At 54.6% G+C, this 15429-nt stretch overlaps 2 protein-coding genes across 2 annotated transcripts; one reads left to right on the forward strand and one right to left on the reverse strand.

Moving 5' to 3' along the window:
* Nucleotides 1-2304: 2304 nt before the first annotated feature.
* EMWEY_00036520 (serine/threonine protein phosphatase 2A B56 delta subunit, putative) lies at nucleotides 2305-8371 on the forward strand (the record flags this gene model as incomplete). The annotated part of the gene is made up of 11 exons (XM_013482143.1): nucleotides 2305-2886; nucleotides 3437-3522; nucleotides 4150-4414; nucleotides 4837-4928; nucleotides 5211-5309; nucleotides 5711-5839; nucleotides 6375-6486; nucleotides 6887-7048; nucleotides 7390-7550; nucleotides 7768-7859; nucleotides 8289-8371. 11 exons carry the CDS (start codon nucleotides 2305-2307, stop codon nucleotides 8369-8371), a joined length of 1863 nt encoding a protein of 620 aa, XP_013337597.1.
* Nucleotides 8372-9192: 821 nt separating this feature from the next.
* On the reverse strand, nucleotides 9193-14694 carry EMWEY_00036530 (hypothetical protein, conserved; the record flags this gene model as incomplete). The annotated part of the gene is made up of 4 exons (XM_013482144.1): nucleotides 9193-12388; nucleotides 12641-12960; nucleotides 13086-13205; nucleotides 13366-14694. The coding sequence occupies 4 exons, from the start codon at nucleotides 14692-14694 to the stop codon at nucleotides 9193-9195; spliced, it is 4965 nt and encodes a 1654-aa protein (XP_013337598.1).
* Nucleotides 14695-15429: the final 735 nt, after the last annotated feature.

Here is a 15429-nt window from a genome sequence, read left to right on the forward strand (position 1 = left end):
CGGGGGGGGTCGCAGAGGGCTGCATTTGTTATGGGTTGTTGATTTTGAACCACCACCGACGGGGAAGTGCTAGTGTCTAGTAGTGTTCAAATGCTTCTCCCATGGCTTAAAGGCCCGAAGGGCCTTTTGCCGTGGTTAGAAGGTGTGTACACCTAGACTGGGAGGCGCTGGTAAAGGCAGCAGTCGCGCCGACCAGCGCATGCTGTTGTGGCCGCTCTTCTCGCAAAAGTACACTATCTCCCAATTACTCATGTAGGGAAGCAGCTCAATAAGGGCGTGCACAGATTAAAAACAGACGAAAGTACACAAAAGGGGGGGGGAAGAACGAGTAGGGAACGTCGCATGGGAGCGGGAGCATGAATGTACAAATTGTATAAATAGGGTGGCTGGAGGGTTCAGCAAAATGCGGATATTTAAGACAGACTATGGTAAAACTGAATAATGCGAAATGCTTAACATTTTCGTCTGTCTGTTCACCGACAGGCGGAGGCCGAAACAGCTGGCAGCCAAGGGCACATGCACGCGCAGCCGCAGCTGCTTCGTAGTCTTGTAGGGTATGGCGTCCGCCTAATTCCCATTTGTGGTGTTTTTGGTGTTTTCGTTTATTAAAAGGAAACCTCAAAAGTCCGCACTGCACGTTGGATACCCATCAAAGGGGAGAGGGGAGCGCGCAGGCTCGAGGGGCTGCCTGTCTGTCGTGTATTGTTGCTTCCTCTTGCTGCCTGAGGCAATTATATTCGACTTGTAAATATTATTTGAACATTCAAGCGATTATTTGGGGAGTTGGGAGCAGGGCAGAAGGAGAGGCACTGTGGCTGTTGCGGCTGCTCCCGCTGCTGCTGCTCTTTCTGCTGCTGCAGTTCGTTGCTAGGTGCTGCTTGCTGCTGCTGCAGCACACGCAGCCCTTATAATGCGCCTGCCTTGCATGTTCCAGGGCCTCCTCCGAGGGCCCCCTTCGTGCCGAGGGGGCCTCAGCCCTTCTCGCTAACCCAGCACAGCTGCAGAACAGCTGCGGCTGTAGGGCCGGAGCTGCAGCAGCAGCAGCAGCAGCTGCTGCTGCTGCTGCGCCACTAGCAGGGTCTCTTCGCAGGCCCTTGCCCTGGTAGGCATCTCCAACATCCGCTGGCTTGCCCAGAAGCAGGACCAAGGGCACCACCAGCAGCACCAGGAACAGCAGAGGCAGAGACAACGGCGGCAGCAAGGGAGACGGTCAGTGCGGCGGCAGCAAGAGAGGCTACAGGCGTAGAAGCACCACGACAGTTACCCTCTTGGTATCACCAACAGCGCCAACAGCAACAACAATAGTATCAGCGCCAGCTGCAGAAGTTGAGGTGACCGGAAGGAAGGAACTAGAAAGAGAACAATTTATTTCAGCACCAGTGCCAGCAGCATCAGCTCGCAGCAAGTGCAGCAGTTGTCGATCAGTTGGACCCCGTGTTAGCAGCAACAGCAGCGGGAGCCGCGGTAGTAACGCCAGCAGGAGTAGGGGAGGCAGCAGCAGGAGCGGTGGCATCGGAAGCAGCAGGAGCAGCACAAGAAATAGCACCAGAAGAAATTTCTTTTGTTTCGAGCGCTGTGCGCTATACCTCTAAGGGCTAATAGCCAGTATGTCTCTATACGGGTGTATATTCCGTAGGGTTTTGGTGCAGAGAGTGTATATGCTCTGCTTTTAACTGTTGCTCTGGCTACGTTGCGCATCTTTCCCGGAGTGGCAAGACTACATTGAACGGGAGCAGCAAGCAACTGCAGCAGAAGAGGGAGAGAGATACATTTCTAGAAAGTAGTGGGACTGCACAGCTGCGGAGAGGGCACTACGCAGCAAAATGACTGTTCGTACAGTGGAGGTTGTTTTCTCTTTTTTGCTTCACCCTTGTTGCTGCAGGAAAACAGACAGCAAGACGACGGACATCTGCGTCGTCGCTGCTGCTGCTGCCACCGTTGCTTTTGCTTCTTATTCTGCTGCTGCTGCTGCTGCTGCATGCGGACCCTGGAGACGTCAGCAGCCGATTTGGGCGCTGCTCCTCGGACCTCCTCCTCGCGCGTCCCCGGCTGCCTGAGAACACTGAAGATGAAGTTCGTCCCTCCCTGACCTAGGGTTTGGCCGGTCGCTGTTGCTGTAGCTGATCCTGTTGCAGTTGCTGCTGCGGGTTGCAGCAGCGTGCGGTCTTGGGAAGGCGGATGTCGGTTCTTTGCTCAGCTCTAGTGTGCAACCCACCTTGGTGCTGCTTCTCTGCACTTTCTCACTGCTACTGCTATTGATGTTGCTGATGCTATTGCTGTTGGTTCTGCAGGCTCTTCCAGTCGATGCGACGCCGTATATCGTCGCGGGAGGGGTTTTCGCGCAGCAGTTCACAGCAGTCTGACAAGCAACAGCAGCAGCAGCAACAGCAGCACGAGCAGCAGGAGCAGCAGCAGGCGTCAGATCAGGCACAACAGCAGGAGGCAGCAACAGTGGCATTAGCAGCAATTGGTGATGCTCCAGCGGCAGCAGAGAAGGGTGATACGCTGAATACTGCCCTCCACACCACTGGACGAAGCGCGACACGAGAGCGTCTCCTGCATGCAGATAGCCTTAAGAACCAAGACAGGCATGTCCTTTTCTGGGTCTATGTTTCCATCTGTGTTGCTGTTTCTCTCCGTGTCAGCCTCTGCCTCTGTCGCTTCGTCAGTCTTCGTCTCTGTCTCGCCATTTTCTGCCTGCCTGTCTTTGTCTCTACCTTGTGTCTATTCAGCTGTGCTGCAGACCGACGGAGCGCCTCCGCGCGGGCGCTGCTACTGGGGAGGCCCCCTCAGGCCCGGGCACCTTGTCCCTTCCCTGCGGATTTGATGCCCCTCATGGAGGCCCCTGTAGCAGACAGACCGGAGCTCTTCAGAAAGAAGCTTGCGGTATGTGGCCAGCCGACTGCCCTTTACCTCTTGATTTTAAACCCGCATGTTGCTTCCTTTTGTTCCCTGTTCTGTGCTGTTGTCTCCTGTCGTCCAGTCTGTCCTTCCATTTTCTGGTGGTTGTTTTTGCCGCCCACTGCTTCGCTCTGTCTACAACTGCTCCCCACTAAAAGACAGTGTGGAGCAGCTGTAGGCAGAGTCTGTCGTATTTTTCCTTCTCGACATGCCTTCTGCGGCCTACGAAGCCCGTTGTGATAACGCTTTCTCAGCTTCAGGGCGGGACTGCAACTAGTTGCATTTGCATTCCAGTTTGTGGCTGTATGCGTCTGGCGTGTAGCTGCAGTATATGCTTCATGCATTTTGTTGCGACTGTGGTGCAGTTGTATGCGTTGTGCGTGTACGTGGGCTGTTCGCATGCATATTTGTTCATTTTGGATGTTTTGCGCGTGCGTTGTGCATGAAGTTATGGTGTAAGCAGTTGCGTTTTGCGTGCACGTCTGGTGTATTCTGCACGCAAAGGTTGCATGCTTCACGGTTGCTGCTTCTGCAGGCTTGTTGTATTGTGTATGACTTCGAGTCGCCGGACTTTGCGCGGGACAAAGACCTGAAGAAACGGGCACTCGTGGAGATTGTCGAGTCCGCATCAACCTGTTGCTGTTGCTGCTGCTGCTCGTCCTGCTGCTGCTGCTCTTCCAGTTGTTGCGACTGCGAGCGGTCTTGCGGTGTCGTTGCCGCTTGTGCTGCAGCGTTTGCAGTACCTCCTATTGGCTTTGCTGCGGGTTGTGTGGGCAGTTGGTTCTGCTCTTGACATCTTGCTCGCTGGAAACCAGGACCCGCGGTTCACTGTTATTGTGTCTGCGGTCCTTTATGTCTCTACTGCCTCCATTTTTCTTCCGTCCCTGTTGCCGCCCGAGCCCCCGTTGTTTCTTCTGTCTCTGTCGTCGCTTGTGCCTCTGTTGCTTTTTCGTCCATGTTGGTTTTTTTGGATTGCCCCTTCTGTTTTCTCGTTGCTTTTGCTCCTTCCGCTGCGCGTGTAGCCGTTGTCGCGTTGCATTCCTTTGTTTCTTGTCGCGTGCTGCTCGTGCCATCCCTGTCTTCGTTGCCCCGTTTTCTGCCCGTTGCCGGTGTTGGATGGCTGGTGCTGATTCGATATCTGAGAAGAGACACGAGGGCGCCTCGCGCGCACGCTGTAGGAGCATTGTGATGAAACTTATTCTAGTCTCCTGTCCTCGATCTTGGTGCTGGTACTTTTGCTGGTCTTAGGTACGTGAACAGCACGCGACACTGTTTTTCGGAGCAGGTTTTGCAGGACGTGATGGACATGGTCTCTGCGAACATATTCCGCCCTCTGCCGCCGTCGCAGCACCGGGGCGCAGCGCTGCTGGAGGCGGAGGAAGAGGAGCCGCAGCTGGACAGCGCGTGGCCTCACATTCAAATCGTGTACGAGTTCTTCCTCAGATTCATCGTCTCAAACGACGTCAGCGCTAAACTTGCCAAGAAATTTATCGATCACCAATTCGTCCTAAAGGTCAAAGAGCCACCAAACTTAAAGCATAAACGCCGATCCCTAAACACTTCACAAACAAACCATTCAGTGCAGCTCAGCGGGGGATAATATCACCTAAACTCCACGGTGAACCCTGTGCCTCTGCGTGCTGCTTGTGGTGGGGGTGGTGGTTGTGGTTTCTGTGAGTCTGGGTCTGGCCCTCAGCCTCTTCATGACTGTCTGTGCTTGTCTTTTTACTGGATCTGTCCTTTTTCCCTCTTTATCATTGTCTGTCTGCCTTCTCCCCCCTTTCTCCCCTTACGTTGCGTACTGGGGACAGCGTGCATGTGATTTCCGCTTCAGCACAGCACGTTGGGTTGTACAGACAGTTGCAGCGTGTCGTTTGTGCTTTTTTCTTTATGCTTCATGCTGCTAACTGTTGTTCGTCTATCGTGCTGCCTCAGTTTCTGGAGCTCTTCAGCTCAGAAGACCCCCGCGAGAGGGACTACTTAAAGACCATTCTACACAGGATTTATGGGAAGATTATGGCATTGAGGTACGGTTGGCTTGCATCAGTGTCCCGACGCAACAGCAGGACGCTTGAACTCTATACCGCAAATCGTTTCTGGTTCCTTGTCGGTGTACCATGTGTATTGTTTTATTTTTATGCATCTGCGTGTGCCTGACGGACTTGTGGGTGGTGTTTTCTCGGTTCCTTCATGGGCTCTACTCTCGTGCTTGCCTGTGTGTTTGTTTGTTTGTTCGTGTGCTGCTGAGCGTTTGTTTGTTATTTTGTTTATGTATTTGCGTCGGCCGCATGTCTCTGGTGCTTTCATAGGTTCTTTGTGCGGAAGAGCATTCAGCAGGTTTTCCATCGCTTTGTTAACGAACAAGAGTCTCCCAACGGCATATCAGAACTCCTTGAAATACTCGGCAGGTGCGGACGCCTTGCAGTGCGGCCACCCTTAGAGTAACGCCTGCATTATGTTTGTGTGTTGTACTGTTTGGGCTTTCCCTTCTGACACCCGTCTTTTTTTATTTCTCGTACGCGTATGCATACACAGATATCCACGCATACCGCAGCAGGCATCCCAACAGCGGTAGCCGAGCTGTGTGTGCGTGTTTCGATGACTGCATATCCGTATAGACATGTCTCTACTCCCTCCGCTTACCTGTATTCTACGTTTTTTTTCGCCATATATTGTGCACTTCATTTATAACGTATTTGAAGAGCACACTCCATGCATCTATATATTAGCAGCTTCACGCACGTGGTATTAGTTTGTCGGTCTTCGTCTTCAAGTGCAGCAGGCCTTGTTTTGGGTCCTGCTGTTGCAGCGTCATTAACGGCTTCGCCGTCCCCTTGAAGGCGGAACACAAGCTGTTTTTGGAGCGGGTCTTGTTGCCTCTGCATAAGGCCAGGTCTCTCGCTGCATTTCACAAGCAACTCACGTACTGCATGGAGCAGTAGGTCGACACGCGACATAGCAATCGCATGCAACAACGACAGTAGCAACAGCAGCAGCGACTGCAGCAGCAACCGCTCGTTCTGTCGCTATCTTCGTTCATAACTGCACCCTGAAGGCTGCCTTATATTTGGGCAAGCAGCAGCAGCGTAGAAGCTGTGGGTGCTTCAGCAGCAGCAGCTAGCAGAAGCATGGGCGGCCTAGGAGCTAAGGAGGCTTCCTGTGGGGCGCACGCAGATATGTCTTTCTCCTGTCGCTTTTATCTCCCCCAATTTCGTTATCTAAGGGTCCTTGGATTGTCTGCGGTTGTGCCGTTGCTTGCTTGTCTTCCCATCTCGTGTCTCCTTTGCTGCTGTGTTCTGCTGTTCCATTTGTGCCTGTCCTTGCAATCACGTGTCTCAGTTGGCGGCTTAGTCCTTCCCTAAGTGTACGTGCAGGGCTTCTGTTGAAGTGCGGATGCACGCTTCCTTTGTGGCCACCTGCATGGTCTGGGGAATAGGGTTTGGGGCTTCCTGATGTTGGCCACTGTTTCGCAGGTACGTCGCGAAGGAAAGTCGCGTGGCGGTACCGATAATCCTCGGGATGGTCCGGTTTTGGCCTGCTTGCAACGCCCCCAAAGTGGTGTTATTTCTTAATGAGCTGGAGCACGTGAGTACTTCATTCCCCCCTGTTTTGGTGACGCCGTGTTTCACGGACGCCTTGATGAACGCTTGTTTGTGAACAGCTTTCGCATGAGCCGTTGCTTCATAGACACGTTTTTAACATGTAGCTGTTTCATTACAATCTTTCGCATTGTTGATCCATTTACGATCGGCGCCAGTTTCAGTGGTACTTTGTTTGAGAATTACATTGAGGACTCGGTGCAACCTCCTTCAGTTCTTACTGGCAGCCAAGGCACCCAGCCCGGCTTCCACCTCATCTTTTGTGCCGCTACCCTTCTCGGTTCTCTGCCTTTTACGGCTACTGCAGTTTTCCGTAGTAGGTGTCGGTACAGCAAAATATATGCCTAATGCGGTGGTGTTGCTGGTGCGGGTGGTTGTGACACCAGGTGTTGCAGGAGACGCAGCTACCCGAGTTTCAGGAGGTAATGCTGCCTTTGTTTACACGGCTGGCAGAGTGCATTCAGTCGCCTAACTTCTTAGTGGCGGAGCGGGTCCTGTTTCTGTGGAACAACGAGAAGATCGTTAGACTAATAAATCTCAACAGGCCGGTGAGGCGTGTTTCGGCAGTGCTTGGTAGCCTAGTAAACATTGATCTCTAGTAAGGACTAGTTCACCATCAGCATTAACAAACCTACATGATCATTTGTTAATAGAAAGATACAGCCAGGGAGAACTAACTGAGGCAAGGGGTAGGAGAACGCGAACTGGCTGATCGTGCTGCACCAGCATCTACTGCAGCTGCTGTCCACTGTAGCAATGAAAGGCAGAGACATCACAAACGAAACACAGAGAAGGCGATGACGAGAAGACATTTGTGGGGTGCGGCGTCCTTTGCTCTTTGTGGCTGCTGTAGCCAGTGCTGCTGTTGCTTCTGCGATGGCTGCTGCAGGAACTGTTTCCCATCATAATAGGGGCCTTATTTCGGAGCTCGCAGCAGCACTGGAGCGTTACTGTACACACTCTTACCTACAATGTCTCAAAATTGCTGGCACAGGCGGACACGGCCCTCTTTGACGAATGCAGTAGCCGATTTGTGGCTGAAGAGAAACGGTAGGCAGTCGCTTGTCGTTGTTTGTAAGGTTTCCTTTGCACTTAACCGTGCTTGTGTACACAAAACCGCACAGCAGGGGCAAATGGGGCATCGCTGGTGCCTCTGCTGTTGCCCTTCTGATCTAATCGGGTATTCTGAGGTGGAATAACTGGCGCATGCTCGGTGGTTGCATCGCTGCTGCTGTTGGTGCTGCTGGTTTTGTTGCTGCCGCTGCAGGCGAAAGGAACAGGAAGAAGAGAGAGCCCAGCGGTGGGCTGAGCTGGAGGCGGAGGCTGCAGCCAAGGGGAGTTGGAGGGCAGCTGCTGACGGTGAGGAGCAGAAGACAGTACCTGCTCACTGACGTCTAACGGCGGGCGTCCGCACTTCATACTCCGAAGAAAGAACCCTCCGGTGGGGGACAACCGAGCGTTCCTGGGGTCCCTCTCGCGTGGCTCTTCGGGTGGTCGAGCAGACCCAGCGTTGTGATCAGTAGCTGTGTGTCTGCATGCACGCACAGATATTGAAGTTGTAGTTTGCACAAACCCTGTCTTTTAAGCAGCTCGCGGAAGCTCCTTAAGGGGTGGTTTAATTGGGTGCTTGTGCAAGCTCCTCCTTTAGCCAATGCGGCACCCCAGAGCCTACGGTGTGACCTTGCTGGGGCGTTGAAGCCCCACGTAACCCTTTGGGGCCAGACCAGCCCCCTTCTGTCCCTCTGGGGTCAGTAGGGAGTAGCGTCGTTGCCTGTTGGGTTTTGGTAGGTTGCGAAGACTACAATATAAGGGCCCCTCGAGTCGTGCAGTACCTTTGGTTGGCCCATCGAGCACCGTATTGTGTGTGGTGAGGGCGCTCGCGGTCGCATTGAGTGTCCCGGGTACATGCATGGCCCTTATTTCACACGTAAGCATCTACTGTGAGTTTTTGTGCGCGCAACCCTTTTGGAGCGTACGTAAACAAAGCGTTTGCTGTCGTTTCTCCCTATGGTGGGCCGAAGATCAAAACCCAGTATTAGGGAATTAAGAGTGCAGCGGTAGCGGGGCGCCCGTCAAGTGTTGTGCGTGTCAGGGCTGCCCCTTGCAGCGCTGCTGTTTACGCGCCTTTCAATCGAACGCTTGTTGTGGCGAGACGCATCTGTATGTTTTGTGTGTGTTTCATATGGAGCACTTCGGGATGGCAACATCGAAGTCTATGGACAAGGGGCGGTTGGCCCACCCCAGCTTTACAGTAGCATCGTAGCAAGATAGGGAATAGTTGCAGTCAAATCAAACAGTGCTGCCTGCAGCAACCAATGCAGCGCGGATGCTTGGACCGTAGACGGAGCAGCGAACGGGCGTAGTATCTCAAAAATCAAATGACTCAGCACGCCCACGTCTCCCCGCAGCACCACTGCAGCACGTAGACAGCGCTCAACTTTCTGTACAGTCTAAAACAGACAAAGGCGGGCCAGCTTGGCGCCGTTAGCTGCCCTTGTCCGTTGCCCATAGAGCCTGCGTTGCAGCAGCTGTAGCAACAGGGTGCGGAGGCTACGAGCTGCCTCTTGAAAGAGGAATATGTTCAGTGTCACAATCATATTTGTCTGCTTTCTCTTGCTCTCCAGCTTGCGCGGAGACGCACGTTGCTGAGTGCAGGTTTGCAGGTGCTATCTTTTTGTAGTGGGTGTACCAATCATGCATTAAACAGTGCAGCAGTTGTGAAACGGATATGCTGCATTTCTAGGTGCTGCTCCAGCAAACGGAGCAAACGAGTCCGCTGCTGCAATCTAATGCTCCTTGCCAGCTTTTCCTCCCCGTCATAGACTCTATTGCCCCGCCCCTTCCCACGGTGTGTGCTCCCCGCTAGCGGCTCCCGTCTGTAGGTTTCCTTGCTTGGAGGGACTGCTGCTCCGGCCTGATTACCATAAGGTGGTCCCTGATGCACGTGTCGATGGCTGCTGCTGCTGCATTGGTAGTGCGTCTTTTTGTCCACGTTCGGTAATGCGATTTTGTTGCAGCCGCTGCTGCTACTGCTGCTGCGCTTGTTATATTTGCGGCCCTTCCTCCCCCTGTCTCTTTTGCCGTTTCGGTCTTCCTTTTCCGTTTTCGTATTCCGGCGGGCTATTTTAAACTCATTTTCTCCTTTGCCGTGCATCTCGTTGCTGCTCCTGTTGCTGCTGCTCCGGTTGTTGTTGATGCTGCCATAATGTATGCGGATGCGTCGTCCGCGTCGGTATTTCTGGGAAGGAGGCCAAACTGCTTTTGCCAGCGCACAAAGCAAACGCTGCCCCAAGACTTCTTCCCTGTGCAGCACTGTTCGTTCCTGTGGCTGTGCTGCTTCTGTTTCTACGGTTGGCATGGTTGGCACTCGCACTGAACCAGAAAGGCCCCCACTTCGTTGCTGCGGCTCTCGGTGCTCCACCTGCAGGCAAACGGGCTGTGCTTGATGTGGCTGCTGTGCTTGCTCGTGGTGCGGCTGCTGCAAGTGTTTATGTAGCTGTAGCAGCTGTTGCCGCTGCAGACAGCCCACACAAGTGGGTGCCGCAGCACCTACAGATTGGCCAGCGAAGGGAACTTGCAAGCAATAGAAGCTGCTGCCGATATTGCTGCTGCTACATAGTGGAAGCTGTGGCAGCACATATTCCTGTGGATAGTGAAGCAGCTGCGGTACAGCAAAAGCCGCAGACATTTCTGCTGCCGCTGGCGGTGGGGTTGTTGCCGCCGCTGTGGAAATCGCTGTCCCCAGGCCCCCAGTACACGACTCTATGCGGTCAGCAGCTCCTGGAGCATCAGCAGCTAATGCAGCGGCAGAAGCAGGTAGTGCAGCAGTAGATGCAGCTACTGTAGCAGCAGGAGCTGCTGCTGTAGCGGCGGGAGCAGCTGCAGTAGCAGCAGGAGCAACCACTGCAGCACCAGGAGCAGCTACTGCAGCAACAGGAGCAGGTAGTGCAGCAGCATATGCAGCAGAAGGAGCAGGTAGAGCAACAGCAGGAACATCTACTCCACCAGCACGATCAGCTGCTGCAGCAGTAGAGGCAGTTGCCGCAGCAACACGAACAGGCACTCCAGCTGCCGTCACGCAAGCAGCATAGGGAGGAGCTACCGAAGCAACGCGAGCAGCTGCTTCATCATCGGGAGCAGCTTCTGCAGAATCAGCAGCACCATCCGGGGCAGCAGCTGCTGCAGCACCGTGGAGACCTGTTGTGGCAGCAGGGACGGTTACTGCACCAGCAGCAGCAGCTACTGCGTCAGCCGCAGCTGCTGTGACCGCAGAACCCTTTGCTACACGCGGGAAGGCTCGCTGTGCAACAGAAGAAGCCACGCCAGAGCCAGGGTGAATGAGGGCATCAGCAGGCGGAGTTGCCGCACTAGCATCTGTGGTTGCAACTGCGGGAGACTCCACTGCGGTGGGCGCTGATGTTGCTCCTGCCGGGCCCTGCGAAGCAGCCGCACTGGCAGGCGCGGCAGGTACAGCTGTTGCATCTAGCTGTGCCGGCTGTGCGGCTGCTGCGCAAGTGGACGGAGGGCAGGAAGCATCCGCTGCACTGGGCCACGCAGCGTCGCGTGTGCATACAGTGTTGGATTCTGGTGCTTGCATCTCGCTTGTCTCGGCAGCTTCTGGGGCTGCTGCTGCTGCTTCTGCTGTTGTTGCTACTGCTGGCAGCTGAATAACTGCGCCAGTGCCTACTATCTCGAACTGAACGGAATCCACAGCGTAAGCGTAGCTTTTTGCCGACGGCGTTGCTGAAGGTGGGGTTTGGGGTGTCAATCCCATCTCTATTGCTGGGTTCGCTCCCGCTTCTGCTGCTGTTGCTGTTGCTGCTGGTCCCATTGCTCCTGGATCTGCTGAAGTGACTGCTGCAACAGCACCCGCAACCACCTCTTCTGCCTCGCCTGAAACTGCAGAATGACCTACGGTCGCTACTTGTTCCCCTGTCGACTCTATTAACGCTGGTATATCCGCCGCTGTTGCAGCACTGGCCCATCGCTGAGTTGCAAATTCAGCAGCATCGTTGTGCTGCTGAGACCGCTGCAGGTCCGGAGTAGCTGTTGCAGCACTGTGCTCTGCTGTTTCGAGCTGTGTTGCTTCTGTTATGGCTGCAGCCATGGTCTGTTGCTGTTGCTGCTCGCTATTCCGTTGTGTGCGAATATTCTTAGCTGCCTCATCCCCACTGTCCTCAAAACTGCTGCCATAACTCAGGTCTGTCGTATCTTCATTTTGCTGTTGTTGCTGTTGCTGCATTAATTGCGGTCTTTCCACCTGGTGTTGTTGTTGCGCCTCCCTGCCGTTCTGCCCAACCTGCGGCCCTGCAGCCTCTCCCTCAGTTCTTCGCTGCTGCCTTATGTGCTGCGACGTCGCGTGAGCACTTACGCTACGACAGGTTTGGTGCTGATGTTGGTTCCGCTTCTGCCTATCCTGCCATATCGGTTCATCGGCAACGCCAGTGTCTGTACGATGCTGCTGCTGCTGCTGCTGTGCTTCCTTCGGCCAGTCTGTCTCTAGCGCGCGCAGGTCTTCTGCGCTGTACCGTCGGCGCCGCTGGAGCAGCAGCTGCAGCTGCTGCAGCTGTTGCTGTGAGGGAGAGGCATCGGGGACAAACTCCGAAGGAGAAAGGGGGTGGCACGACGAATCAGGGGACAGGCGAAAGAGGAGGCTGTCATTTAAATGCAGGGTTCCTTCTGCTGTTGCTGCTGCTGCTTCGTCGCTCGCAGCATCAACTGCAGCAGACCATTCGTCAATAAGCTGTGAAGGTGATCCTGCAAGCGGTTGCTTTTCAGTCAGTCCGGATGCAAGTTGCTGCTGTTGCTGTCTCTGCTTCGGTTGCTTCTGCTCCCTGTTTGAACGAGAGTTTCCTTCCTGTGAGTGCTCAAGCGCACTCAGGGTGAGACTTGAAGGCCAACGGTCGCCGTGCAGCCATGGAAAAGGCCTTACCGGATGCTGCAGCTGCTGTTGGTGCTCTCCTTGCTGCTGCTGCTGCCTGCTGTTGGCTTCACCACTAAACAGCGAGGTATTTTCTGCATCTTGAGTTTCCCCTAGCAGTCGGTTTGTATCCCTTGATACGGAAGGCGGGTATCTGCACGCTGTATTCCCCCGGTGCTTCCTGCACAATGAGCGGCGTGTCCTGCAGCAGCAGGAGCACCTATTGCTGCTACTGTTGTTGCTGCTGTTACTGCGGTTGGGGCTGCTGCTGCTGCTCCTGAGAATCCCCAGGCGCCGCTTGATGCGGGCTATTACCTCCTCTGGCTTTGAGTTTAAAATGAAATCCTCCTCGCCGCACGTCAGGGAAGCACAGTCGAGCTTGGTATCTCTTCGATCCCGCCGTCTTGCTGCTGTTGCTGCTGGTGCTGGTGTTGCTATTCCCGTGACACTGCTGAAGACAGAAGCTCCGAGAGCAACGTCGGCGGGAGAACCAATGTACTGCTGTTCTGGAATCCACTTAAGCTCCTCCTCCACAAGCAACTGTACAGATGCAACACACGGCAACACGCAACCAGCAATGCAGCAACGCGTCACCCTGCAGCAGGGCTACTAAAAGCTGGTCCGTGCCCTCTGGTTCCAACCATCCAACGGTTAGTGCTCCTTACCGCAGAAGAGAAGTTCAGCCACTGGCTTATCAAAGACTCGCTTTTGCTACTGTTACTGCTCTTTCTGCACGACAGCAGCAACTCTTTATTCACTCCCTGCTGCAGCGGTGTTCCTCTAGCCTGCAGCACCAGCAAAGCAACACTGCATCAGCACCATGATGCATGCCGTACAAATTTACACTTTTGAGATACAGACGCAGGCCCCTTCCGCTGATTTTGGTGCTAATATTGTTGCGGTAGTTGCTGCTGCTGTATGAAAGACAGATATGAGGAACCTTACGGTAGTGAGGTTTTCTGCTCGTGCCTTGGACGATCCGACAAGGCCAAGGGAAGCAGGCAGCCCCTCATTACTCCCCAGCTTCCTGTGGCTTGCCTGGATGCTACTACTGTGAATGCGGCTGGTGCTGCTGTGAATACTGCTGCTGTGGATGCTGCTGCTGCTGCTTCTCCTCCTCCCACCCTTGCGGCTGCAGTGCCTGTAATGTCCTCGTTCTCGGCGGCGATGTCTGCTTTTGTTGACCCTACTGTCCCTGCTTCTGCTGTTGCTGCTTGATACGCTGCTGCTTCCAGAGAGAATCATTAGCGCTGCACCACTGTGCTTCTCCAAGTGTTTTTTGGTGCTACTGCCTCTGCTGTGGGGGGGCACTCGCCTTGAGTTGCTGCTGTTGCGCGATGTTGTGTGGTGCCGTTGCCAGCCCCAGGGGTTGCTGCTACTGTCTCTGCTACTCGTGCCGCTGCTGATGCTGTTGTCCATCTCTGCTGCCACGCGCCTTCGCACACGAGAAAGGATTCTGCTGACGATGTGCTGCGGGGTGTCAGTATCAAAAATGCTACTGCGAGGGTCCACTGGGCAGCTGCTGCTGGTGTTGTGTAGATTCTGCTGTGGTTTTGTTGCGGCAGTTGCTTGTGGTGCAGCATGTGCTGCTAGTGCTGCACCATGTGCAGCAGGTGCTTCTGCATGTGCTGCTGGTGGTCTGGCTTTCGCTCTCGGTTTTGCTGCTGCTCGCAAGGCCTCTCTAGCGGACAGCATCCTGCATGCTGCTGCTGAGTGCCTTGTCGAATCACGAGCCTCGTGTCTGGGGCTGCTCTTGAGTGAGGTGGGGTGTGCAGCGTGAAGACAGTCATGTTCTGTTGCAGCTGCAGGTATCGCCGCCGCTACCGCTGCTTGTGCTGCAGATGTTTTCGCTGCAGTTGCTGGAGCTGTTGCTGCTGGAGCATCTCCTGTTCGGGCTGCTGTATCGGGCGCCGGCTGCGCGCGTTTGCCGTCGATTGAGAAGGTCAGGCACATGCCGCTTATGTCTTCATTCTTATCTGCACGTGGTCTCTGCAGCGTATGCTGTTGCTTATGTTGAAACTGGTGCAGCTGCTGCTTCCGTGAAGCATGCTTGCGCTGTCGGTGCGCAAATTCGTTGCGAGCTTCGACACGCCGCGCTGTCTGTGCTGCTGCAGAAGCATCCATGCTGTCCTTGATTCGCTGGTGAGCCGCCCCGCGTTGCAGTCGACCAGCTAAAAGTGTGCTGCTGCTGCTGCTGCTGCCGATCACATGGGCGCGGGCTCCTGGGAGTGCAGCTGCAGGTAGGACATACACCGATTGCCCTTGTCCGTGCATCTTGTGTTGCTGCCGTTAGCTCTGCGGCTGCTGTTGCTACTCCTGTGCTGCAGTGGTGGCGAGATGGTGAAGCGCCGTGCATTCCACTGCATGCCACACTGCCTCTTAGATGCTGCAGGTGTTGCATCTGGTCCCTGGAGCGTTGTTTGTGGAGGACATTGTCCCGCGGCAGGTACTAATACTGCTGAGCTGCTGCTACCCTTGAATCCCGCTATTTCAAGCCGCCAGCGCAGCAGTAAAGACAGCAGTACCACCCGTAGCTGCGCCCACCTAGCAATCCAGGACTTCCCGCTGCAGCCGCCTCTGTGGTCCCGGTGCACCAGCAAGGGTTAACGAATGCTGAAACAGTGTAAGACGAGGTGTAGAAGAGTCTGGACATATAGGGAAGAATATGCCCGAAAATTGTGCCGTCGGTTCCCCTGGGCCCGCCTTAAGACCTACACCTGGCTAGTCCCTTCGACTTGCTAGCAATACGGCCCTCTCCGCAGGAACCTGCGAAGTTATAGCTGGCTTTAGAGGCTTCTTTGCCTCAAATTTGATTGTGAGGCCAGCAGGAGGCAGTTTCAGCGGAACAGGTGGTGGGGTTGGTGTGACATGCCAGCCTATGAATCCACTAGGTATTCAAAACATCATACCCTGGAGGTTTCGAATGCTGTCCAAAATGCAAATATGATTAGTGGCGGGAAAAACTCGAAAGGGACGAGCAAGTAACCCAACCAGCCGGAGGAGAAAACT

The sequence above is a fragment of the Eimeria maxima genome, genomic scaffold (assembly GCF_000499605.1).
Source record: "Eimeria maxima Weybridge genomic scaffold, Emw_scaff528, whole genome shotgun sequence".
Taxonomy (NCBI): domain Eukaryota; phylum Apicomplexa; class Conoidasida; order Eucoccidiorida; family Eimeriidae; genus Eimeria; species Eimeria maxima.